Source organism: Staurois parvus, unplaced genomic scaffold (genome assembly GCF_062004578.1).
Source record: "Staurois parvus isolate SC_StPar_1 unplaced genomic scaffold, SC_StPar_1.0 ptg001045l, whole genome shotgun sequence".
Taxonomy (NCBI): domain Eukaryota; kingdom Metazoa; phylum Chordata; class Amphibia; order Anura; family Ranidae; genus Staurois; species Staurois parvus.
In genome coordinates, this window is record NW_028318841.1 from 3,819,216 (window position 1) to 3,846,916 (window position 27,701).

The window sequence follows — 27,701 nt, forward strand, 5'->3', positions numbered from 1 at the left end:
CCAATGTTATGCCAAACACAGCATCTCTGGCAATTCTCCAGATTTCCCCGAGCTTGTCTCTGCCAGCCACAGGAGTAGTGCTGTCACTGTTCCTATCAAAGGCGGCACCCCTCTCAATGCGGTGCCTGGGGCTGGTGCCCCTTCAGCTTTGGCCCTGCTGACACTGATCTAGATCAAACCCTGATCTAGCTAGTTTTTTTATTAGTTTTTATTATTCTTTTTCCACACACTTCTTTATTTATATTTGTTTACATTTTTCTCCTCTAGCAAGGAGAAAAACATATATGCCAATCAGAGACTATCGCAGCATTCAGTTGATTGGGAATCAGGCCGCCCAGATTTGGGCTGTAAACACATATTGTAAAATGTTTGCTTTAGTTACACACCCTCTTGCAGTTCAGGCTTTTGCCTGCAATTATGTACCATTTTGTTTTAAAACCTATTTAAGTTACATTATTAGAGAATCACTAGGTAACAGGGGCGGACTGACCATTTAGAAACTCGGGCACTGCCCGAAGGCCCGGGGTCAGTAGGGGGCCCCATGAGATGCCCCTGGTACCTTTTTCATAGGCTTTTTTGAGTTTGGGCAAGGACACAGGGGCCCCATGATCCCCTGTTGCCCGAGGGCCCCATGAGTTGTCAGTCCGCCCCTGCTAGGTAAGCATACGTTTGGTGGTTTACAACAAATCAACATCATACCTGGCAATGCTTCTCTTCCCTACATAGCGGAAGTGGAATAAGCAGGCCCTGTAGAACAGAGAATAGAGGACACATTATTGAAATGGACAGAAGTTTTCTCATACACCAAACAGTTAAATCTCTTGACTTTATCTTGTCACAATAAAAACATGGATGTTGCTATTGTCATCTAAATGTTATACAGTCTAGTGCCAGACAGTGCAATACAAAAACTTTTATACAGCCCTACTGAGGCAAGAGTACAGCCTCTTATACCATGATACTGTGCTTATCAGCATCCTTCTGATGTTCTTGTTCTAGTGAGCTCAGAAAGGTTCTTTAACGCAATCCTTTCTAGAAAAAAACATAGAAGCTATGATTTCAGGCTTCTTTTTCTACAAATGATAGCTGCCTGGTAGTCATGCTAACCTCCCTAGTTCAATAATTCAAATCACCGTAGATAAGGACCTCTGACAATCCTAATATTCAACTTTTTTTGAGAGTCCAAAATTTGGAAACTCTTGAAGCTAGTGGTACATTCCCACTTAGCAATGGCAGTCCTTGTATTTTGCTATCTTCTCTGCATAATAATCATGTTGCAAGCAATAAAAGAAACATAGGGCACTCAGGTAGCAGTTCCAAGGGGAGTTATATTGGGGACAGCCACCCTCTGAGTATCTCTGGGTGGTCTGGTGTGCTGACAACTGGATACTTATGCTAAACCCTAAAAATGCACTTCTCTTTTTTGCTTACTTTTTGTCTGTTAAATACAGCCGGTAAAATAAGTATTGGACACGTCACCATTTTTCTCAGTAAATATATTTCTAAAGATGCTATTGACATGAAATATTAACCACATTTCGGTAACTACCCATGCAATCTATACATACAAAGAAACCAAAACAAATTAGTTCAGAAATTAAGCTATGTGTAATAAAATGAAATGACACAGGGAAAAAGTATTGAACACGCTAACTGAAATGTAATACTTGGTACAAAATCATTTGTTGATAATGACAGCTGCTAGATGCCTGCTGTTTGGAGAAACTAATTGCGTGCATTGCTCAGGTGTGATTTTGGCCCATTCTTCCACACAAACAGTCTTCAAATCTTTCCGTGGGCCTCTTCTATGAACTCTGATCTTTAGTTCTTTCCATAGAGTTTCTATTGGATTCAAGTCAGGTGATTGGCTGGGTCATTCTAGCAGATTTATTTTTTTCTTTGAAACCAGCTGAGAGTTTCCTTGGCTTTGTGTTTGGGATCATTGTCTTGCTGAAATGTCCACCCATCTTCATCATCCTGGTAGATGGCAGCAGATTTTTATCAAGATTTCCATTCATCCTTCCTTCAATGACATGAAGTTTGCCAGTACCGTATGCTGAAAAACAGCTTCACACCATGATGTTCCTACCTGAAAACTTCACTGTCGGTGTGGTGTTTTTGGGATGATGTGCAGTGCCATTTGACTTCTAAACATGGTGTGTATTATGGCATCCAAAGAGTTCAATTTTGGTCTCATCTGACCAGACTATATTCTCCCAGTATTTTACAGACTTGTCTAAATGTTGTGCAGCAAACGTTAAACGAGCTTCAACATGCTTTTTCTTCAGCAATGGAGTCTTGTGTGGTGAGCGTGCATACAGGCCATGTCGGTTGAGTGCATTACTTATTGTTTTCTTTGCAACAATTGTACCTGCTAATTCCAGGTCTTTCTGAAGCTCTTGAAAAGTGGTCCTTGACTCTTGGACAACTCTTCTGATAATTATTTTCACTGTGAGAAGCCTTCCACTTCCAATGCCATCAGTATGTTTTGCAACAATAAGGGCTCGTTCACACTTGACTAATTTCTAACTCTTCCCAAATGCTCCTATAGCATTTGACAGACGTTTGATGGGTGTTACACAGGCATTTGGGAAGCATTTTTAATGCTTCTCAAATGCTCCCCAAACGCCCTATGCGCATTTTTGAGGCATTTGATTGGCGTTTTCCAAGCGTTAAAACTGCACCACAAACACATATAATGAAGTTAATGGTATTAACGCCCCGCAAATGCGTCGCAAACGTCCCGCAAATGCCTTCCAGGCGTTTGAGGAGCGTCACCATAAACTTGAATGGGAGGCTTCAAATTTTCCTGACTGGACATGAGGCATCAATTGTGCTGCGATGCAAACACTTCAGTGTGAACAGCACTGTGTGCGGCCATGTGTATAATTTTTATAGGTGTTTGAGGAGTGTTAAAAACACCCCTCTAATGCCTGCAAAATGCCTGCTAACAAAGCTAGTGTGAGCTTAGCCTAATGCAGGCCATAGATGGGTCGAAAATCGGCCGATTTTTCGGCCGAAAATAAAATCGGCCGATTTTCGGATCGTTAGTGGGCTATTTGTTCGGCCGTTTTTCGGTATTTTGGCAGATTTTTTTTATCGGTAAAGTTGGAAAAAAATTGGCCGATTTTGCCGATCGGCCGATTTTCGCGGCAATGATGGGCAAATCGGCCGATTTTTTACCGATAAAAAATCTGCGCATGAGCAGTGACCTGCAAGAGGAAGAGGAAGAGGAGGAGGAGAGAGGGGGGAGGGGGGAAGAGGAGGAGGATGAAGAAGAAGAAGAAGACAAAGAGGATGATGAAGAAGAAGAAGAAGAAGATGAGGATGATGATTAAGAAGAAGAAGAAGAAGAAGAAGAAGAGGATGATGATGATGATGATGATGATGAAGAAGAAGAAGATGATGAAGAAGAAGAGGATGATGATGATGATGAAGAAGAAGAGGAAGAAGAAGAAGATGATGAAGAAGTAGTTGAAGAAGAAGAGGAAGAAGAAGAAGAAATAGAAGAAGAGGATGATGATGGAGAAGAAGAAGAAGAGGATGATGACGATGATGAAAAAGAGGATGATGACGATGAAGAAGAAGAAGAAGAAGAAGAAGAAGAAGAAGAGGATGATGATGAAGAAGAGGAAGAAGAAGGATGAAAAATAAGAGGAATTCCAGTACGGCAAAAAGTGTCCCTGCAGAGAGCTCCGCTATTTCTTTGACAGTTCCTTGACATTTACAGAGGTTGCAACAATGTATCTATTTGTTTCCGAATAAAAACATCTGTATCCTAAATGGATACAAATAGATACATTGTTGCAACCGCTATATATGTCAAAGAACTGTCAAAGAAATAGCAGAGCTCTCTGCAGGGACACTTTTTGCCGGCTGTAGACGGGATGAAAATCGGCCGATTTTTTTTACCATTGCTGGTAACGTTGGCCGCTTGAATGACCGATTTTTCGTTTTTTAAAAGCAAAATCGGCCGTTTTTCTCCCCGTCTATGGCCTGCATAAGGTTGTGAAGATCTTGAGAGCGCTCTTTGCTTTTACCTATCATGAGAGCTTTTTTGTGTGAGACTTTGGTAATGAGACACCTTTTTATAGGCCATCAGTTGAGACCCAGAACCAGCTGATATTAATTTGCACTGACAATGGGCAGGATTGCTTTCAAATTACTGATAGATTTCAGATTTCTTAAATATCTTTTCGCTGTGTCATTCCATTTTATTATACATAACTTAATTTCTGAACTTATTTGTTTGGGTTTCTTTGTATGTATGGATTTAATGGGTTGTTACCGACATGTGCTGAAAATTTCATGTCAATAGCACCTTTAGAAATATATTTACCGAGAAAAATGGTAACATGTTCAGTATTATATACAAAAATGTTTTGCTTCAAACTGAATGGGCTGTTTTACAAGGTGGGGGTTCACATATACTTTAACCACATTAATACTGGACACTTTCACCCTCTTCCTGCCCAGGGCATTTTTTAAGTATTCAACCTTGACACAGTTTGAATGACAATTACTCATTCATGCAACACTGTACCCAAATTAAATTGTTATAATTTTTTTAGACAGGTAGTGCTTTCTTTTGGTGGCAAAGGGCATCTCTCCTTGAACACACGAGTGTAATTGTTTATTTGCTTTTACTTGAATAGATTAGGACTGATGTGAATGCACAGTATCTATGTAAAGCACTGCGTGAATTGATGGCGCTATATAAACACCTGAAATAAATAAAGTGATCACACTGCACTAGATGGATGCACTTCCTTTTCCTTTTTTTGCTCGTTTTTAAGCTTTGTCATAACTTTGTGCTGACGTGAGAAGCTGCAAGTGGTCTTGGTGGCTCAAACTGTTTCCAAGGAAAACTTACTTGCAAGGACACTAAGCTGAAAGTGCCTAATGGACCTATTTAGTGTGGCTTTGTATCAAATTGTAGATAAGACATGCCTTCTACTATCTAATAAATGTACATAATATCAATAATATAACAAGATCACAATATTTAAAAAAAACAGTTCCCTCTAGTTAACACATATGTGGAGATTTACTAAAATGGGAGCACACAGAATCTGCAGCTGTGCATAATAACTGATCAGCATCTAACTTCAGCTTGTTCAATTAAGCTTTGACAATAAAAGCTGTAAGCTGATGGAATACCATGCACAGCTGCACCAGATTTTGTGTGCACCAGTTTTAGTAACTCTGCCCCATAGTGTCCCGCATACACAGAAATATATAAGAGCGATGGCAGAAAAAGACCAAGTGACCTGATCTATCAAGTCCAACCTTTTTTCTTTTAACATAGAAGCTGGAAGAACACACACATTATTACATTGAAATTAAGCAGCTAAAAAGTCAGCCCCAGATAAAGTAAGTAATGCTTAAAAATGGGGTAAATATAAATATTTAATGAGTACAGATCAAATGATTTAGGACCGAATATTCAGATTCTTGCATCAACCCACTTGTGACAAAATTGTCTGAAGTACTCCAGGCAGGATTAAAATGAATAAAAAACATTTAATTAACCCACAGAAACAGTTTTGCCTGAGGTGGTCATTTACTATCAGATGTCCAAAAATGTTATGATAAACATCTTCAAATTGTGCAGCCAAAAACAAAAAGAAGGGGCAGATAAGCAGCTATGCACTTTCCATTGTTATAGTTGGGGTTTTGGCTTGAGCTTTTGTTTAGTGCATTTTTTAATTGTTGCATTCTTGGTCTCGGATAGCAAAACATTAGACTATAATCATCCAGCACATTTTTAATGTTCTCCCTGGCAGGAACCCACTGAGTAGAGGTGCGCATTGAAATTAACTCTAACTGTAGCAACAGTATGGGCTGATACTACAGCCTGTGTTCCCTTAACTTAGTACTCAAGGTCATTCTTTCACACTGATGATATGATCGGGTCCGCCTGTCAGTTTTTCAGGTGGCCATGACCATCCATAGCTTTCTATGGAGCGGCTGGCATTCAATCTGATCCATCTGACTGCCCTATAGAACACAGCGGGCTGTGTCTGTGTCCACTCTGCAGCAGCAGAGAGGACACAGACCTGTCATCCACTTGCTCAGTGGGGATCAGCGGAGAAATCCCCCGCTGAGCAAGCAGATCTGCTGATGGGTCCTCCCCATTTGAAAGGGTCTTAGAGGAGCAGCAGAGCCCATAGGGGGAGATTTATTAAACCAAGGACATTCAGAATTTGGTGCAGTTGTGTATGGTAGCCAGTCAGCTTCTAAACTCAGCTTGTTCAATTAAGCGTTGACAATAAAACCTGAAAGCTAATTGGTTTCTATGCAGAGCTACACCAGATTTTGCACCATGCAGTTTTAGTAAATATCCCCCACAGGGACATTTAATGATGGTATTTAAGTTAGGGTGTGCAATGCAACAACATCATATAAAACATGTAAATAAATAAAGAGTAAAAGAAAAAAGAAAAACCTTAGAGTGGAACTAAACTCTCTGTACTTTAATATAGGTTTTTACTAGTCATTGACTTACAAGAAACTTAGTAATAGTTTTTATGTTATTAATTATGGCAGTTTTTAGGTAATCACTGGCTATATAGCTATATACCAATATCCTTTTATATCTACAGTATAAAGCTATTTCTATTAGCTGTGACCCTCTGACCTTACCATATGTGTCATCACATTCCATTTTCTTATCACCATTATTTAGTGAAAACTTGTTTTAACTAGTCAAGGACCCTGCAATAGGATAGTAAATCAATTGGTGTAAAACAAAGACTAAGTTGAGGTTAACCAGGGAAGAGGATAGAGAGCCTGGAAAAGAGGATTGTCACATCCAGGACTTTCATATCAAATTATGGGCTTCCTTGGTCTTAAATAATGCTGTAGTTATCAATTTTATCATCTGTGATACACCTTTATACCAAGCTAAGTAAATTTATTTTATTATTATACTACTTTTGAGCTGTTTGAATTATTGCCCCACATCCACATATCTGAAATGTTAAACATAGGAACCTTGAAGTAATAAAGTTTAACCCTTTATCACAACTTTCTAAATCAACATCAACTATTTTTAATCCTTATACTGCTAGCATTAATAAATAGATAGGAAAGTATATTATATTCACTTTATTTTTTATTTAGTCAGTTACTTATTAGTTTCCAGTCTAGGCCAATATGATGTCATACATTCCAGAAGTCTTTTTAAGCATTTTTTTTATTCATCTGGAAGATAGGAGGAGCTTTCTCAGCTAAGCACACCCTCCTACCTACATGCCTGAACTAGGAGCAGATAAGATTCCAAGAAGGAAATACTACATGAATCATCTGCCCTTACTCAAGATGGCCACAGCTAGAAAAGCTAGGGGGTGTTTTCAAAGCGATTTCTCAACAAAAACAAAAGCATAGAGACACAGATGGACGGGTGAGTTTGCTTTGGATATTAACAATAATTAATTTGTGTGTTCAGTGTGTGGAGCTCAGATACAGTTAAGTTCTGCTTTAAGGGATTAAAAAAAATGAATAATTTAAAAAGAGAGAGAAAGAGATCAAGAGGGAACATAGGTTCTCCTTTTCTATAGAACTCATTAGCTTCTTTGTAAATGGTTTCATAAAACAACTATAGTAAGTCTTTAGAGATGGCGGGCCTTGCACCATCTCCAAACAGAATTGGCCTGGTTGTATTTTCTACAGAAGCAATTCCTGTTCTTACATACAAACACTTAACCCTATTCTAAACCTGGCCTATTTTAAACCCCCAAATGCACTATGTTATAATATCAGCTGTATATTATGTATCTGTCAGCACTCCAAGCTTCATCTGGCTGCTCACACCAAACTTCAGCAGCAGCGACAGGTCACATGTCAAATCAATACATGCAATCATGGCTAACCACTTTCACTAGATAGAGATCCCACCACCTGACAAAGGCCACTTGAGTCACCACTACAGTTGCATTTGGGTATGTGTAAGCAGAGGGAGCTTAGCGATGCGGACAGATAAGCACTGAAAGGCAATTTTTTTTTTTGCATCAGTTCACAATATACGTTTTATAAGCTGTTTAACATAGGTTTGATCAGGAAGAGAGTTTAAGTCCACTTTTAAAGAACAAGTCTCTTTAATTGTCATACTTACTCCAGAAGTGTAAGAAAGTTTAAGAGCTCCTGGGGCGACATTTTATTCCAATAGCCAACCAGCGAATCTAAAAACAAAATAAATAATTAAACTATTAGGGTTCAATGCTTCACGATGCAACAGATGGCATTCTGGCTCTATTGTTGTTGGAACAAAAAAAATATAAGCTATAAGATTAACACAAAGCATCAGTAGAGTGGATAAATAACACACCAATCAAGGAAATAGAAAGCTAAACAATTCAAAGCACATCTATGAAAAAGTTAAATAAAGATGATTTGTCACAAGTGAGTTGGCAATACGTGATAATTACATATCTAAGGGGCAAGTTTTCTTTGGCACATTGAATGTTTTTCTGGGACTGTCAAAAGGATGAACCGGCCACTCCTGGGGACTGCAAAGGCAAGTTTGGAATATCCAAATCTCCTTGTGGCGTCACAACCCTCCTGCTGCAAGGAGAGTAGAGCCCCTTCTAAAGGAAGATGGTAGGTTATTTAAACATTACCCGACCCAAAATTTGAACAGAAGCTTTGGCTGTACCAGTGCTTTAAGGTATTTAATATTTTATAGCTAACACAGGCCAAAACAGACAAAACTGACTAGCAAGTTAAATTCAAACATCATCAGAAATAACTGTGTAATATAAGGGTTAAAAAGCAATTAAACTCAACAGTGCAAAATGATGGACATTTGTGAGACACTGAATCGCTCAAGTTGGCTCTTTTCTAATTTAACCTCTAATTTAACTTACTCTACTAGACATGTTTTGTCTGAAAACAAGACACTCTGCAGTCTTTAATGGAGTGAAACACCCATAATACCCTAACACAGCCTTTCTCAACCGGGGATGCCGCGGCATCTTGCTACAGGAAGGCATTCATTCAGACCGAACTCCAAACTGTATATCGGCACAGTGGGAGATCAGTCAGGACAGTGGCATGCAGTCAGGAAAGTGAAGGCAGCGAAGAGGTCTTCCTGAGTTCTGGGCTCTCCACCACCCCCTACAGTGCTGTATCTGGCAGTGTAAGTGCATTGCATGCGGTTGCAGTTCAGGCCCTTTTCACCTGAGTGTATACTTCCGTCGTGGCCACAGCATGTATATGACTCAAGCTGCTGCTTCTGCAGCTAAATGGGAAGCAGTTGGGGTGGTAAAAATAGCTCAGCTGTGTGGATTTACCACACCCCAGTCTCTCATGTGAACAAGCCCTTGGCTCACATCTGTGGAGCTGTATGATCCAGGTAGAGCAACCTATTCATTTCAATGGGCTGCCCTACCTGCAGAAAACCAGGGAAAGAAGCCCCCGACCATTTTTTATAATCGTGCCATACTGAAAATGCACTTTCTTTACCAATGCATGGGGGTGCCATTAAGGCTTAATGGAACTCCTGCACAGGGGTGGACTGACAACTCATGGGGCCCCCGGGCAATAGGGGATCATGGGGCCCCTGTGTCCTTGCCCAAACTCAAAAAAGCCTATGAAAAAGGTACCAGGGGCATCTCATGGGGCCCTTTACTGACCCCGGGCCCTCGGGCAATGCCCGAGTTTCCAAATGGTCAGTCCGCCCCTGCTCCTGCATGTTTGCTAAAGAACACACGATTCCGTGCACATTACCCAACACGCAGTAAAGTAAACCAAGCTTTAGACTGGGATGCCTTGAGACCAAAAATACTTTTCAGGGGCACAGTGAATAGAAAAAAAGTTGAAAAATACTGCTCTAGCATTAGCAGACTAAGTAATTTAGACTGTCTAGGCTTATAAGAGATCTCAGGAAGAGAACTCTATTAATGGCAGTAAAAGATGAAAGAATGTCAGACAAACTCTGGTAAGCTCCTCTTGCACTATTTCACCACTTCTGTCTTGCTCAGAAGGATAGGAGAAATCCCTAACTTTGTGAGCAAGCCAGGAGGAAGGTTGGTTTTTTGGGTGGAAACATTATTGTATGTAGTTAAATTCATCAATCTTTTTAAAATACTGTATGCAAGCCCTGCTCAGTTGTCTTTAGCTAACTGTCTAAATCCCCCCTCATCTATTCAAGAAGAGAACTGGTAGGGATGATAAGGCTCCTTATTACAACACAGGAAAAGTGAACAAGATACAGGACAGTTCTGAACTTCTGATAAGATCAACAGGTACTTTTGTGTACTTATCAAAGTGATATTAAAAGGACACCTGTGCCCATACTATGGACTATAAAATATTTACATTTTCCTAACAACTGTAATAGAACTTAAAACAAGGCAGAGGTCTCTGTACTGAATAGTAGTGCATTCTGAAAGATCCTCAGAAATCACAACAAAGTCTAGTTTCAGTTGTTTTCTAAGTTCACACTGGCAGCAGACCTTGCATGTGGTTGCGGTGCAGTACTGGGGGGCTTTACAAGGGTTAAAACAAGTGGTGAGCAGTCAACATACTGCCTTCTCACTGCCTGTCAAAGGCCTCTGAAAAGAGATCCACCATGGACGCATTTGGCAGGTGGAGAGGAGGCAATATTTTGCTTACTCATTTTAACCTGTGGTTGCAGCACAGCCTCATTCACATGAATGGGTTTTGTTTGGCAGCCATACACGATAGATAGCGAACAGGAAAAATGGAACAGGCATGTTTTTAAATAAAACATTCAATTTTGATTAAGCAGGCATATTGCATATTCTTTATTTAGATATTTTGCATAACAATCTTTATTTCTGTATGCTTTGTGTTAGGCTACGTTCACACTAGTGTTGTGTGCAGGCAGCAGAGAGGCGTTTGGGAAGCGTTTTTACCGATTCCCAAACGCCTCTGCCAATTCTGCACATTACAGCACATGGTGCTGTTCTAATGGGAGCGTTTGCGCCGCGGCAAAATGGATGCCTCTGGTCGAGTCAGGAGGCGTTGAAGCCTCCTATTCTAGTCTATGGTGCCGCTCCACAAATGTCCGGCCAGCGTGCGTTTGCGGTGTGGTTGCAACGCGGTTGTGGGGCGTTTGCGGAGTGGTAACACCATTCAAACTGCATTATAGGCGTTTGTGGGGCGTTTTTAACGCTCGGCAAATGCCTAGCAACCGCCTCTAAATCGCGCATTTGCGGAGCGTTTGCCGAGCGTTAAAAAACGCTCCGCAAACGCCGGACCAACGCTTGCCAAACACTATAGGGGCTTTTGGCAAGCGTTGGTAAAACAGCCAAGTGTGAATGAGCCCTTTGAATGCTATTTACACTTGCTTCTATCTGGGACATTCTTCTCTTTCCTTTGGAAATTGTTTTCACCCATTTTAGGACCTACTGAATTGTATTACAGGCGCCAGCTAGTCGAGCAAAATTGAATTCAATACTCTGTATTGTGTTACCCTCCCTGCATGCTTGTCTAATAAATACATCTACTTCTCAATTCGGCTTCAGCAGTCAAAATGTTGCTGAAACCTCATGAGTTTGGGTTTCCCCATCAATTGTTTAATTTTCACTGTGGAGCGAAGCAGCACAAGTGTGACATGTGTACAACCCAACCAGCTCCCTCTGAAGCTTAAAAAGGTTGTAAATCCTTACCAATACCACCTCAGGTGACACAAAGATGAAACAAATCCTCCTACACTAGTCGTGCCCATTTACCTGCAGTCTTCTCTTGTCTACGGTTGTTCAAAGTTTAGAATTTATGCAGCTTGTCTGAGCTTTCAGAAAAGGAGAGGAGCTGAAGTTGTACTCAGTGAGGAGAGCTCTAAAAGCTGATTGGAGGGAAGGGACACACTCCCTTCCACTCAGCACATAGAAGCAGAGCTGAGGCTGTCAATCACAGACTGTCTGCTGGAGCTCTCTCCCCTATCACCATTTTTCTCTTGGTGACTCATGCAGATAGATGAGGCAGCAGACAGAAATCACACTTAGTGCTCTGGATTGAGACAAGTACATACTACAGAGGGATATCCTTTTTTAATATTTCATGTATAAGGTTTACAACCACTTAAGTAGAAAGGGGGGGGACACAGCAAATCACCGAGTAAATACAGTTGCCGGTTATCGGCAGCACTTTCCTCACTGTTTCACAGTGTGAGGAAAGTACTGCCGATAACCAGCAGCTGTCACAGAGCAGATCGGCACTGATGATCAGTGCCCTTCAATGCCACCCAGCAGTACCACCCACCAGTTCCCATTAGTGCCACCCAGCAGTTGCACCCATCAGTGCCGTCAGTCAGTGCCGTCAGTCAACGCCACCCATCAGTGTTGCCCATTGGTGCCTCCTATCAGTGCCGCCTATCAGTGCCCATCATTGTTGCACACCAGTGCAACATTATCAGTGCCTCCTCATCAATGCCCACCAGTGCCGCCTCATCAGTGCCGCCTATCCATGCCACCTCATCAATGCACATCAGTGAATGGGAGGAATTGCCTGTTTGCTAAATTTTATAATAGAAACAAAAGTATAACTTTTTTCACATTTTTTGCTCTTTTTGTTTATAGTGCAAAAAATAAAACACCCAGTGGCGATTAAATACCACCAAAAGAAAGCTCTATTTGTATGAAATAAATTATAAAAATGTCATATGGGTACAGTGTTGCATGACTGCACAATTGTCATTCAAAGTGCGACAGTGCTGAAAGCTGAAAATTGGCCTGGGCACGAAGGGGGTAAAAGTGCTCGGTAGGAATGTGGTTAGGCCCAGTGTGAATGGAGTATGCATAATCTGGGCATGGGTTCATTTTTAAAAGCTCTTTCAATTGTGTATTTAACAAAGCAAAAAGCAGCAAATACCAAATTCTCATTGTTTGGATGGGGATAAACTTTAAACATGCTCTAAAAAAATAAGGCATGCTACCAACCAAAACAACTTTCACACTGAAAAAATGCCTTTTATTTCCTTAGAGAGACAAATTTTGATCAAATGTAGAAAACAAATGGCTCAATGTCAGACTAACCTTCTGAAATGACTCTGGTGACGTACAGATAGCAGATGAGAAGGCTCTTTATTTCATATGAGTCCAGCCTGTTATAATGGGACACGCTGCTTTTAGTGGAGCTTCTCCGCATCTAAAGAGATCATTAAACAATAAGATAAGGTTGGCTACATTTTATTGTCTCTACATGTATTTTTCAACTATGGTTAGCTTGGATTTCTAGAGCAATGAAAACAGTTTTCAAAACAATTTAAAAACATTAAAATGTAATTCTTACGGGCTACTCTTCCATTGATGGAGTTATTCCAGGTCATCTACTGCAGTGCACCAAGTATATCACAGGCAGACCCAGTAATCACCAAACACCTACAATACTGACTAAATCTTATCATGAAAGTAAACTGTTGTACCATGTTAGCCTTAAATAGTGGCAAGAAAGTAAAAATGTAGGTAATACCTTTCATGCAGAATACATTTTGAGTGCAAGCTTAGATACCTTTTTCAGCTTATACTTCAAAATATATGCAAATCCTATGATGATCGGGTTTGTATATTAGATACTCTGAAACAGTGCCGGGACAAGGTCATCCAGTACCAGTGGAGGAGGGAATGGGGCTAAGCATGCTTTAATGTTTGTAATGCATGTAATGTAGAGTTTAAAACTGGTGCACAAAACAATGGCAAAGAAAAAAAAAAAAGTCCCTGCATCAGTAGTGTCATGGGAAGAAGAAAATTCTGCTGTGTTGCTGTCAGTTTAAGGAGGACTAAATGGCAACTGTGTCAGTGGGATGAAGGAGGGAAGTTGGGCTATGAAGGTGAATAGAAGTAAGGGCTGTAGGGGGGGTTGTGAGTGAGAAAGGGGGCTGAAAGGTGTGTGGCTGTCATTGCTGATGTTTGACAGGTGGTGAGGGGGTGATATGTCACTTCCTCACTGCCAGTTTTAACCCTGAAAATGCTGCCCACCATACTGAAACTGCATGCATTACATGCAGGTGCAGGGCAGCTGTGGCACAGCCCCATTTGGGGTGACATGCCGTTTAATTTTTGCCATGTGTACAGCCCTGAGCAGCTGAATCTCCTTGTTCAGGTGGGTGATCGGGGTCAGTATCACTTTAACTCAATCACCTGCTTTTACTACCCCTCCATACCTGATTGTGTCACTGAGCCTCAAGACCTCATTGCTATTTGCAGTTGGGGGGATGGTAAAATCATACAATTGAAGAACACCTCCGAGGGCATCCCTCTTCTTACAAATTACCACTGTGCCCAGGGCATGTGCCCCCTCTGTCCACCCCTTCTCCTGGCCCTGCTCTGAAATAACACTTATCAGACACTAACAACATCAGTTCAATAAATCCATAAGTGACTTTTCTTGCCAGTTAATTACAAAAAGGAAGCTAAAATGAAATGTAAAATGGTCCCACTTCTTTCATTCTTACATTTTCACTATTCATGCTTTGTTCATTCATTCCATCGGCACAAATTGAACCCCGGGAGTCCTCTCTTTTCATTATGCAGCCATTGGAAAAAGACGAACTGTACCCTTGGGAGGTAAAGGAACAGAAATGAGTTAAAAGTCCTTTTAAGGTTAGTGCAGGTTAGTGCATGTGTGTTTTGCCCCCATATCTTGCTTGCACACAATTGTACACAGGCTTTTGTTAAACTTCAATTAAAGCCAAAACTTTCTATTAGCTTTGAATAGATGAGGGAATGGTTAATACCTCTGTCAATTTTTTATTTTTTTTTTTTGCTATTTATGTCCTGTTCTTACCTTAGTTCCCGTCTCTAAGACACAACATGACAAATTAAATCTCTCGACAGCAAGAGGAAATCTCCTCTAACCCCTGGTTCACATATCCGCGTTCCTGCGGGCATTAGAACCCATTCATTTGAATGGACTCCCGTGCCCAGGGCCATGCAGGGAAGAAGTCCCTGCACTTCTTCTGAAAACGCAGCCCGCATGGGAACTTCAGTTCCCAGTACGGTTGCAATTTCCAGTGCGGGTGGCGTGCCATTAGAATTAATGGCACCCGCCCGCGGGTCCGCATCCTTCTGTGTGGGTGGTGCGGCTGCATGGATTTTTGTGCCGATCTGCAGCATATGTGAAACTAGCCTTAGACCGTTGTCACCAGAACAGCTGTCCCCCGTGTCCAAACATTTTCCTCAACTACTGTTCTTGTGATAACTTTAAAATTTGGATTTCTATACATTTTTTGTACCAATGACAAGTATGAATCTTCCCAGGAAAGGATGCACAGCAATTAAAAAAAAAAAGAAGAAAATAAAACTAGGCAGGGGTTTAAATACTCCCCCACTCTATTGAAAACAAAAATTAAAAGGTTTTGGCTTACATGCACTTAACACCCTAGGGGTAAAAGTGGCAGGTACTATATATGAGCATTTGGGTGAAGTCAAACTCTTTTGCTGAGGGTTCAAAGAAGAACCATCATCAAAATATAGGCCATTGTACATAAGCATGTTAAACATCATCTAAGTGTGACTCAATAGAAAACCTGCTGCTGCATGGGGGAACTTGACATATCTCTTCAGACACAGACCCCAGTCTTGCTGGACTGCAATGCAACAAAGTTCCCTTGCGGCCAATCTGAATGCCAGCATACTTTTAAGTGAATCACTGGCATACAAACAGCAAGGGAATTTGCAGTTTTTGCTTGCCATAATAAATGTGATGTTTGATTGTGAAGGGAAGACATTGTTTATAGATTAGTAAGCTAAGTTAATGTTGATTAGGATCCAGGAAATGCCTTTTCCCTGTCAGTCAATCTATCACTTGTAGAAGAAAGAATAAAGGGGGCCGATTTACTACAGGAAAAAAGGCTGTTAACTTTGCAAGTAAATTTTCAGTTTTCAGGGCAATGTTCCTCTTAGCTTAGTGAAAGTGTCAAACATTCACTTTGCAAAGAAAACTCAATCACATGCAAAAGAAAAAAAAAAAACTGTATTTTTGCTTGCACATGATTAGATGATGGAAGTTAGCACAGGTTCACTTCAAGTCATTCACTAAACTAAAGCAAAAAGCACTTGCTAAGTGAACAACCTTTTTGCAGTGAGTTAAAGTGCTTATAAAGGTTCAAGATTATTTTTTACCTTAATGCAGTGGTTCTCAACCTTTCTAATGCCGCGACCCCTTAATACAGTTCCTCATGTTGTGGTGACCCCCAACCATAAAATTATTTTCATTGCTACTTCATAACTGTAATTTTGCAGTGGGAGGAGTAGTGCCATGTCATTGGTGTCAGTGGAAGGAGTAGTGCCCCATCACTGATGTCAGTGGGATGAATAGTGCCCCATCGTTGGTATCAGTGGGAGGAATAGTGCCCCATCGTTGATGTCAGTGGGAGGAATAGTGCCCCATCACTGATGTCAGTGGGATGCATAGTGCCCCATCGTTGGTATCAGTGGGAGGAATAGTGCCCCATCACTGATGTCAGTGGGATGAATAGTGCCCCATCGTTGGTGTCAGTGGGATGAATAGTGCCCCATCGTTGGTGTCAGTGGGATGAATAGTGCCCCATCGTTGGTGTCAGTGGGAGGAATAGTGCCCCATCGTTGGTGTCAGTGGGAGGAATAGTGCCCCATCGTTGGTGTCAGTGGGAGGAATAGTGCCCCATCGTTGGTGTCAGTGGGAGGAATAGTGCCCCATCGTTGGTGTCAGTGGGAGGAATAGTGCCCCATCGTTGGTGTCAGTGGGAGGAATAGTGCCCCATCGTTGGTGTCAGTGGGAGGAATAGTGCCCCATCGTTGGTGTCAGTGGGAGGAATAGTGCCCCATCGTTGGTGTCAGTGGGAGGAATAGTGCCCCATCGTTGGTGTCAGTGGGAGGAATAGTGCCCCATCGTTGGTGTCAGTGGGAGGAATAGTGCCCCATCGTTGGTGTCAGTGGGAGGAATAGTGCCCCATCGTTGGTGTCAGTGGGAGGAATAGTGCCCCATCGTTGGTGTCAGTGGGAGGAATAGTGCCCCATCGTTGGTGTCAGTGGGAGGAATAGTGCCCCATCGTTGGTATCAGTGGGAGGAATAGTGCCCCATCGTTGGTATCAGTGGGAGGAATAGTGCCCCATCGTTGGTATCAGTGGGAGGAATAGTGCCCCATCGTTGGTATCAGTGGGAGGAATAGTGCCCCATCGTTGGTATCAGTGGGAGGAATAGTGCCCCATCGTTGGTATCAGTGGGAGGAATAGTGCCCCATCGTTGGTATCAGTGGGAGGAATAGTGCCCCATCGTTGGTATCAGTGTGGTGGGGGGAGGAATAGTGCCCCATCGTTGGTGTCAGTGTGGTGGGGGGAGGAATAGTGCCCCATCGTTGGTGTCAGTGTGGTGGGGGGAGGAATAGTGCCCCATCGTTGGTGTCAGTGTAGTGGGGGGAGGAATAGTGCCCCATCGTTGGTGTCAGTGGGGGGAGGAATAGTGCCCCATCGTTGGTGTCAGTGGGGGGAGGAATAGTGCCCCATCGTTGGTGTCAGTGGGGGGAGGAATAGTGCCCCATCGTTGGTGTCAGTGGGGGGAGGAATAGTGCCCCATCGTTGGTGTCAGTGGGGGGAGGAATAGTGCCCCATCGTTGGTGTCAGTGGGGGGAGGAATAGTGCCCCATCGTTGGTGTCAGTGGGGGGAGGAATAGTGCCCCATCGTTGGTGTCAGTGGGGGGAGGAATAGTGCCCCATCGTTGGTGTCAGTGGGGGGAGGAATAGTGCCCCATCGTTGGTGTCAGTGGGGGGAGGAATAGTGCCCCATCGTTGGTGTCAGTGGGGGGAGGAATAGTGCCCCATCGTTGGTGTCAGTGGGGGGAGGAATAGTGCCCCATCGTTGGTGTCAGTGGGGGGAGGAATAGTGCCCCATCGTTGGTGTCAGTGGGGGGAGGAATAGTGCCCCATCGTTGGTGTCAGTGGGGGGAGGAATAGTGCCCCATCGTTGGTGTCAGTGGGGGGAGGAATAGTGCCCCATCGTTGGTGTCAGTGGGGGGAGGAATAGTGCCCCATCGTTGGTGTCAGTGGGGGGAGGAATAGTGCCCCATCGTTGGTGTCAGTGGGGGGAGGAATAGTGCCCCATCGTTGGTGTCAGTGGGGGGAGGAATAGTGCCCCATCGTTGGTGTCAGTGGGGGGAGGAATAGTGCCCCATCGTTGGTGTCAGTGGGGGGAGGAATAGTGCCCCATCGTTGGTGTCAGTGGGGGGAGGAATAGTGCCCCATCGTTGGTGTCAGTGGGGGGAGGAATAGTGCCCCATCGTTGGTGTCAGTGGGGGGAGGAATAGTGCCCCATCGTTGGTGTCAGTGGGGGGAGGAATAGTGCCCCATCGTTGGTGTCAGTGGGGGGAGGAATAGTGCCCCATCGTTGGTGTCAGTGGGGGGAGGAATAGTGCCCCATCGTTGGTGTCAGTGGGGGGAGGAATAGTGCCCCATCGTTGGTGTCAGTGGGGGGAGGAATAGTGCCCCATCGTTGGTGTCAGTGGGGGGAGGAATAGTGCCCCATCGTTGGTGTCAGTGGGGGGAGGAATAGTGCCCCATCGTTGGTGTCAGTGGGGGGAGGAATAGTGCCCCATCGTTGGTGTCAGTGGGGGGAGGAATAGTGCCCCATCGTTGGTGTCAGTGGGGGGAGGAATAGTGCCCCATCGTTGGTGTCAGTGGGGGGAGGAATAGTGCCCCATCGTTGGTGTCAGTGGGGGGAGGAATAGTGCCCCATCGTTGGTGTCAGTGGGGGGAGGAATAGTGCCCCATCGTTGGTGTCAGTGGGGGGAGGAATAGTGCCCCATCGTTGGTGTCAGTGGGGGGAGGAATAGTGCCCCATCGTTGGTGTCAGTGGGGGGAGGAATAGTGCCCCATCGTTGGTATTAGTGACACAAATGATGGGGCACTATTTCTCCCACTGACACCAATGATACTTACTTTGCTGACTCCTGCTCCAGCCTGGGCTCGCTCTCTCACTTACCTGTCAGCTGTCTTCCTTCTCTGGCCGCTCTCCTCTTCACTCGCTCCGGCAGCTCCCTCGGTCTTCTTTGATGTACGCGCGCTGCCGCTCGGCTCCTCCTCTCCAAGCTCCACCTCCTCGCCGGTGATTGGCCGCCTGTGTGCCTCTCCTGAGCTACAGTTCCGGTGGCCAATCAGCGGCGAGGAGGCGGAGCTGCTGAGCGATCCCGGAGGTGTGGCCAGGTGACAGCAGCGTATCATCCCGCCTACACATCGCCGGAGACTGCAGCGGTGTCTCGGTTCCTAAGACCATCGGAAATATGTGTTTTCCGATGGTCTTAGGCGACCCCTGGGAAATGGTCGTTCGACCCCCAAAGGGGTCGCGACCCCCAGGTTGAGAACCGCTGCCTTAATGCATTTTATGCATTAAGGTAAAAAACCTTCTGGGTGCAACTCCCCCCTTCCTCCCAACCCCCTTATACTTACCTGAGCCCCATCTCAATCAAGCGATGTGCATAGGACCGGCGGCTCTTCCGGGTCTCTCTCTCCACATTGGCTCACATAGCAGTGGGACTCATTGGCTCCTGCTGCTGTTTATCACAGCCAGTGAGCCAATGAGGAGAGAGTGGTTGGCGGAGCCGAGTCACGCTCTCTGTGTGAATTGACACACAGAGCACGCCTCAGGAGTGAGCCTACTGGAGTGCCCCCATAACAAGACGGAGGGAGGGGGAGCAAGGATTATTGGCATGGGACCCAAAAAGAAGAAGATCGGGGCTGCTCTGTGCAAAACCATTGCACAGAGCAGGTAATTATAATGTGTTTGTTATTTTTTTTTTTTATTCTTTCCTTTCGAATTTCCTTTAATCAACCTCAAAAAAGCCCCTCTGTCCTAACTACACTAGTTAGCTGTATTTAGGAGAAGATGGCAGGAAGTGGTATGTTGTACAGCTTGCATTATACAACGTGCCTAATGTGTTGTCTTGTTTCTTACTATGTGTCCTGTCGTAAATGGAATATTCAGTATCTGTGTCTGCAAATTTTTTGTGTGGCTACCTTTGCCTAGAAACTACACAGGGATTTTACTATGTATATTATCAATTGTGTGTGTATATGTATGTACAGTATATATATATATACACATACTGTATATACTGAGTGTGTGTATATATACTGTGTGCAGGGGTGGACTGACCATTTGGAAACTCGGGCAGTACCCGAGGGCCCAGGGTCAGTAGGGGGCCCCATAAGATGCCCCTGGTACCTTTTTCATAGGCTTTTTTGAGTTTGGGCAAGGACACAGGGGCCCCATGATCCCCTATTGCCCTGGGGGCCCCATGAATTGTCAGTCCACCCCTGACTGTGTGTGTGTGTATATATATATATATATATATATATATATATACACACACACATACATACATACCTACACACACACAGTATATATACACACTCAGTATATATTGTATATATAAAACTGCTTTTCTTCCTTACAGTTTTATATGAGAAACAGATACAGGTATATTTGTGATGGTTGCAAGCAAGGCAAGCACACAGCAGTTCAGCCTCAGGAAGCTAAGAGGCAAACTGAAAATACATGTAACATATATTATCCAAGCAAGAAAATAATAGCCATAAAGAGGGCACACTTCAGCACTGTGGAAACACTGAAAATCATCATACCCATCAACTATAACCTTTGGAACAATCAAGCAGGGGTTTCAACTTGTACCCACAGACACTGTGAAATTGGTTTTATCCCCAAAATAACAGAACAGCAATAACCTGTGTCTCTGTCCATAATTAAGCTCGATCTATTGGATGGAGAAGAGAAGTTGTATATAAATGTGTCTCTGGAAGCCTGGAGAAGAATCATTTTTGTGTTAATGATCATTCAATAATGCAAAAAAGTGTTACGCTTTTTATCTACTGTCTATTATGTAATACATTATATTATTAAGAAATTATTACTCCCATTTCATTAAACTACAGTGCATCCAGAAAGTATTCACAGCGCTTAACTTTTGCCACATTTTATGTTACAGCCTTATTCCAAAATGGATTAAATTCATTTTTTTCCTCATTGAAACAATACCCCATAATGACAACATGAAATAAGTTTGTTTTGAAATTCTTGCAATTTATTAAAATAAAAAATGTAAAAAACCCCACGTACATAAGTATTCACAGCCGTTGCTCAATACTTTGTTGAAGCACCTTTAGCACCAATTACAGCCTAAAGTCATTTTGAGTATGATGCTACAAGCTTGGCACACCTATTTTTGGGCAATTTCTCCCATTCTTCTTTGCAGTACCTCTCCAGCTCCATCAGGTTGGATGGGGAGCGTCGGTGCACAGCCATCCATTTTCAGATCTCTCCAGAGATGTTCAATTGGGATCAAGTCTGGGCTCTGGCTGGGCCACTCCAGGACATTCAAAGAGTTGGCCTGTAGCCACTTCTTTGGTAGGTGGGATATGTGCTTAGGGTCGTTGTCCTGTTGAAAGATGAAATATTGCCCCAGTCTAAGGTCCAGAGCGCTCTGGAACTGGTTTTCATCAAGGATGTCTCTGTACATTGCTGCATTCATCTTTCCTTCAATCTCAACTAGTCTCCCAGTTCCTGCCACTGAAAAACATCCCCACAGCATGATGCTGCCACCACCATGCTTCACTGTAGGGATGGAATCGGACAGGTGGTGAGTGGTGCCTGGTTTCCTCCAGACATGAGGCTTGGCATTCAGGCCAAAGTGTTCAATCTTTGTTTCATCAGACCAGAGAGTTTTGTTTCTCATGGTCTGAAAGTCCCTCAGGTGCCTTTTGGCAAACTCCAGGCAGGCTGCCATTTGCCTTTTACTGAGGAGTGGATTCCATCTGGCCACTCTACCATACAGGCCTGATTGGTGGAGTGCTGCAGAAATGGTTGTTCTTCTGGAAGGTTCTCCTCTCTCCACAGAGAAATGTTGGAGCTCTTTCAGAGTGAGCATCGGGTGCTTGGTTACCTCCCTGGCTAAGGCCCTTCTCCCTCGATTGCTCATTTTGGCCAGGCGGCCTGCTCTAGAAAGATTCCTGGTGGTTCCAACTTCTTCCATTTACGCATGATGGAGGCCACTGTGCTCATTGGCACCTTCTGTAAGGGACCGCCCGGCGGTACCACTAGCACTCCACTGATCAGGCGTCCCCAGCGTACGGAGTCTAAGCCCCAGAGTACTTGTTCACCAGAGCCCCTGATGGTGGGGATGGACTTGGAGCACCCCGAGACCAGGTCGTGACTACTGAGGATACCCGTCAGTGGTAGGGGTATTCACCAGGGGCTCCCACGGGAGAGAGCCTGATATGAGGAGGTCTGGAGACCCCGTTGAGAGGGATGGATGGATGGCTGAGCAAGTGCAAAGTCAGGCAGGCCGGGTCGGTAACTATGGGGACGGTGCGGTACAAAGCAGCGGGCAGAGAATAGTCGGGTCACACGCCAGGTCAGCAACAGCAGGTCAGGTCCAATAGGGGGCATCCAGGAGAGAGGTCAGGCAAGCAAGGGTCAGGACAGGAGAAAACAGCAAGGTCAGGGCACAATCCGGGTCAGCAACTCACTATTCACAGGATCACAGGATACAAGGAGACCAGAAGGCACTGAATGACAGCTCAGGGCCATTTAAATATCCAGCTGTCAGGGCTCCCGGGTATGACCAGAGGTATGTGACTGATGCAGGGAAATGCAGACTTCAGATATGTTATAAACAATATAATTTATTAACACTAACAATACAAACATAAACGCAGTGCAATACTAAAACATAACACAGTGCAAACGAACCAAACCAAACCACCCACAGATAACAGTACATACAATGCAAGCGTCGTCAGGCGGGCTGGGTCAATAACAATCGGGCAGGTAGGTACAGGGGGAGCAAGCGGAGAATGGTCGGGGTCACAAGCCAGGTTCAGCAGGTAGCGGGCAGCGTGGTACAGAGGGTCAGGCAGAGGGATGGTCAGGAACGAGCCGGGGTCAGAGCAGGAGAGGGTCAGCGTAATCAGAACAGGCAGAGTTTGGCAACAAGGAAACGTACTAGCAGGAACACAGGAACAGGAACAAGAATGCAGGATTACAAGATACAGGGCCCAGGAAAAACACACACACCAAGGCCAAGACTGCAGGTCTGGCCATCGCTTAAATACACCTGCATAAGAAGTTTCAGGTGTTTGGCTGGCTGCAGGGTTGAGTCTCTGATTGCTGGGAGCACCCGCTGGCCAGCCCTGGTACTGCAGCCCACAAGGCAGGTGAGTCCCACCATTACTGGCAAGTCCATTCCTAACACCCGCCCTGCGCTGTCATTGGTGCCAGGCGCGCACCCGCGGTCTCTACCGCGCATACGCGAACTTGATTGCCGCGGTCGGCTGCGTCCCTGCACAGGGCAGTGCACTGCGCCTGCGCCGAGCCCAGTGCTGCAGCGCTCCCCGACACCTTCAATGCTGCAGAAATTTTTCTGTACCCTTCCCCAGATCTGGATTTGATACAATCCTGTCTCGGAGGTCTACAGACAATTCCTTGGGCTTCATGGCTTGGTTTGTGCTCTGACATGAACTGTTAGACAGGTTTATGCCTTTCCTAATCATGTCCAATCAACTGAATTTTCCACAGGTGGACTCCGATCAAGTTGCAGAAACATCTCAAGGATGATCAGTGGGAACAGGATGCACCAGAGCTCCATTTTGAGTATCACGGCAAAGGCTATGAATACTAATGTACGTGTTTTATTTTAATTTTTTATTTTTAATAAATTGCAAAGATTTCAAAATGACCTTTTTTCATGTTGTTATTATGGGGTATTGTTTGTAGGATGTTGAGGAAAAAAATTAATTTAATGCATTTTGGAATAAGGCTGTAACCAGGGGCGGACTGACCATTTGGAAACTCGGGCACTGCCTAAGGGCCCTGGGTCAGTAGGGGGGTCCTATGAGATGCACCTGGTACCTTTTTCATAGGCTTTTTTTGAGTTTGGGCAAGGACCAGGGGCCCCATGATCCCCTATTGCCCGGGGGGCCCATGAGTTGTCAGTCCGGCCCTGGCTGTAACATAACAAAATGTCATCTTTACTGCCCTAAAAGAGAAAAACAGATGTACTTTTATACAGCTATCTAGAGAAAACTCAAACCAGTCTTTAATAGTATTATACTAGAGAGAGTTAGACAATGACCACATGCAAGGCATAAAGTAAAATTTTAGCACCACAATAAAGTTTCCTTTAAATGATCTGTTTGCGGAATATCATTTTGTTCTTGTTTTCTTTCTTCTTGCACATGCTTCACTCTGCTGACATTACCTGTATGTGATGCCAGAATAAGGAGCTGTGACTGCTGGGGTGATGCAGACAATCACTACATCAGTGCAGGTCCTAGGTCTCTGATCACATTATCAATTTCATTACTCAGCATTCCCCTGCACTTAACAGGGGTGCACAGAAGAGCACTCCTGAGTGGAACTGGCATGCAGTAAAAATGTAGAATTCCACATTAAGGAGAGGGTATCCAGGGGATTTTATTGGCAGTGAATGGGCATCATCAAACACAAAGTGTATTTATCTCAAAGTTCAGTTATTTAAAGAAGTAGGGCCAAAGTTATTTTAGCCCTACTTCTCCCAGGGATCACAGGAGTGCACTTCATTCTGCACTCCTGTGACCTGTATTCAGCCCACAGTGGGCTGCAGTCTGCTGTCAGCTGACAGCACTCAGCCTGCCTACACTTTGCAGAGATCTCAGCTTAGGATCCACCCAGATGCCTGGAGGGGCAGATCAGAGAGCCAGAGACTGACAGTCACAAGCTCTCTGCAGCCTGAAGACTGAAAGCTGAGCAATCAGCGGAGTCTGATCACTCAGTTTTCAGTCTTAGAGCCAGAGAAGGACAGATGCAGCATCAGACTTATGTTGCATCCACCTAGATGAGTATGACTGGTTTTTTTTTTTTTGAATCCTGAATTTCTCTTTTAAAATTTATACATTATCAAAACAACTTTCTCCAGAAAATTAAAAAAAAACAAACTTACAGACGCTGACATAGGTGTGCAATGATACAAGAAGTCCCTCCCGGTGAATCTTGAAACATTCTCCAACAACATTCCCACCAGAGGTAAGTAAAGTTGGCCAATTTTTGCTTGCTGGTTCTGAAAGATAAGACATTAACATTTTTCTCTATTTTGTTTTTTTTTTTAATTTTAGGTGGTTATGAGAAATCCCTGATATAATTTTTACTACGACTTGCATGCATGTAAAGAAGCGATTGAGGATGTATTGTTGGAGCTACTCCACAGCGGGACCCTGGTATGGGTCAGAGGACAGAGCTTTCTATATTGTACCTTGTGAAGACACAGTTGCATTGAAAGGTATGAGCACCACAGTACATGAGAAAGGGAACATTTTAAATGTTCTTTAACTGTATATAGCAGCAAATTGACATCTGTTCTGCTAGAAGTACTTACACACTGTCTGTAATGGATGAATAAGTGCAATTAAAGAAGTTACTGGTTGTGAGAAGTCTTCTGGTCTGATTCTTTGGAAGAGAGAGTGAACATGATCTGAGGAACAAAGTGTAAACCTTCTGTCAAGGTCCTACCTTTCCTCAGAGCTTATGCTGCTCCATGTGCTGGCATCCATCTTAGGTTTCTGCAAAGCATGGTGGGAGCCTTTATGCTTTCAGGTCTCTGCGGCTCCTCCTCCATAGGGGTGTGGTTGATCACATTTAAGCCTGCTGTCTGCAGTTGCTCTTTGCATTCGTGTCCTGTATGATTGTGTTGCAGCAAGCTCTTGTTCTACTCTCGCTGCTTTCCTGGAAACCGACTCGGCTTTGACAAGACTATTCTCTGCCTTATCCCATTACCTGACCTTCCGTTGCTGAACACGGCCCGTGACCTGAGTGTTCTTGCCTACCATCTTGTACCATCTGTCCCGCTGTTATCGACCCGGCCTGCCCGACCACGCTATCGTTTCCCATCTGGTTCCCACCAGCTTACACCATTGGCTGCGGCCATTGCCGCAGCTGGGGTTAGTCGGGGGCCGAGACCTGGTCTCTGGCTGGGTCAAGTCCATCCCCACCATCAGGGGCCCTGGTGAAAGGCAGCCTGGGACTTAGACTCCACTCCCTGAGGGACTCCGGTCTGCGGGTGGTGGCTGTCGTCAGTCAGTGCGTGACCCTACCATTATTCCTGCCTGTCCATTCCACTGCTCCTGCCCTGACATTACACAAATGCCATGAATCCTGACGGTGCAGGTACGCCTACGCTCCCTATGTTAGTCAGCAGACTTGATCAACAGGATTTCTTGTTGGATCAGTTCGCTCAGGCGTTGCAGACTCTGTTTGCACGCACAGCGCACCTTTCCATTCCACCGCTCCTGCCCTGACACCTTCATGATAACCCTTCAGGTGGTGAAGTGTTTAAAGGAGCAGGAAGGCAGTAGCTAGCTCAGGACAGGGAGCACTGTATGGTGTTCTGGTACTTGATGCACCCTGCCAGGGGCGGACTGAGCATTTGGAAACTCGGGCACTGCCCGAGGGCCCGGGGTCAGTAGGGGGCCCCATGAGATGCCCCTGGTACCTTTTTCATAGGCTTTTTTGAGTTTGGGCAAGGACACAGGGGCCCCATGATCTCCTATTGCCTGGGGGCCCCATGAGTTATCAGTTCGCCCCTGCACCCTGCCAAGCTGCTGGGTCCCTATCTTAGCGCCCACTGTGGAAAGGAACCGGTCCTAGAGACCTGATCTGGAACCTCAGTGCATAAGGCCTCGCAATTTCTGCAGTGGCTCCTATCCTAGCCAACATGCAGAAGCAGGCGAATCATAGTGCGGTAAAGAGCTAGTGGAGGGAATCAGTGCTCAAAGTTGTTCCCTTCAAAATGTTTCTTTAGTCAGTGTTGGGACAGGTGTTGCTAGCAGGTGAAAGGACATTATTTTGCCATATGTGGGGCCCGGTAAAGACATATGGACTCTGGCCATGAGAAACAGCTGAACCAACACACATAACAGTAACAATTCCATCAGCATGCAGGTCACACATTATAACATGAGTCTTTTAAATACCTTTACAAGCACGCTGAAATGAGATAAGTAATTTAAACCATTTTCTGAGTTGAAAGTAACCCTTTCCCACATTGCAGTAACAAATTATGTTTCTGATGCTGTCATTTTATAATACTAAGTTATAGTAAGATTTGCACCTCTGTCATTTATATCATTACCTTGTGCTGATATCTGTTATCAAAGGCATGTTTGATCAGCAGATGTTTAACTGTGGAGATTGCAGCATATCTGATGTCACAGTTGTCCTGTAGGGCCTGTACCATTTCTCTCAGCAGAAGCCCAACCAGAAAGTGATACTTGCAATAATCATCTGTTAAACTGCATTCAAGATTCATATCTACACACAAAGAGCAGAAAATAAATCAGATGTTCATTATATAGTGGCAGGACCTGGAAAGAGAAACAAATCAGTAATGGAGAAAGAAATCTAAAGGATTTTGCCAGTTAGAAAAGTGACTGAGCAATCTAGAGTTTAAAAGAAAATAGAGTTTTTGCAGCAGGGAGAATGAGAATGGCAAGAATGATGCCCAATGTGCAGCATCCCACAGAAACCAATCACAATTTAGCTTACTGATGTCAGTTCACTGAAATATGACTTTTGATTGCGAGCTATAGTTTAGTGTACTTGGCAGGCAGCAAAAAAAGCTGTTGTAAATTGCATTTATCCCCTATTTTGTACTTAAATGTCTGTACAGATTCAATAATTACCCCATAGATAAAAAAAAATATTTTTTTAAGGTCATC

General features: G+C 44.2%; 1 protein-coding gene across 2 annotated transcripts in view; it reads right to left on the reverse strand.

Moving 5' to 3' along the window:
- The window catches only part of DOCK11 (dedicator of cytokinesis 11), a 318,014-nt gene that overhangs the window by 146,551 nt on the left and 143,762 nt on the right, over positions 1-27,701 (reverse strand). For both annotated transcript variants that reach the window (XM_089657960.1, XM_089657959.1), the window contains 7 exons: positions 27,116-27,294; positions 24,932-25,048; positions 20,682-20,757; positions 14,420-14,523; positions 13,002-13,113; positions 8,117-8,183; positions 700-747 (listed from right to left, as the gene is read on the reverse strand). In XM_089657960.1, the coding sequence (XP_089514086.1) occupies positions 700-747; positions 8,117-8,183; positions 13,002-13,113; positions 14,420-14,523; positions 20,682-20,757; positions 24,932-25,048; positions 27,116-27,294 (703 nt within the window). The remainder of the gene's footprint in view (positions 1-699; positions 748-8,116; positions 8,184-13,001; positions 13,114-14,419; positions 14,524-20,681; positions 20,758-24,931; positions 25,049-27,115; positions 27,295-27,701) is intronic.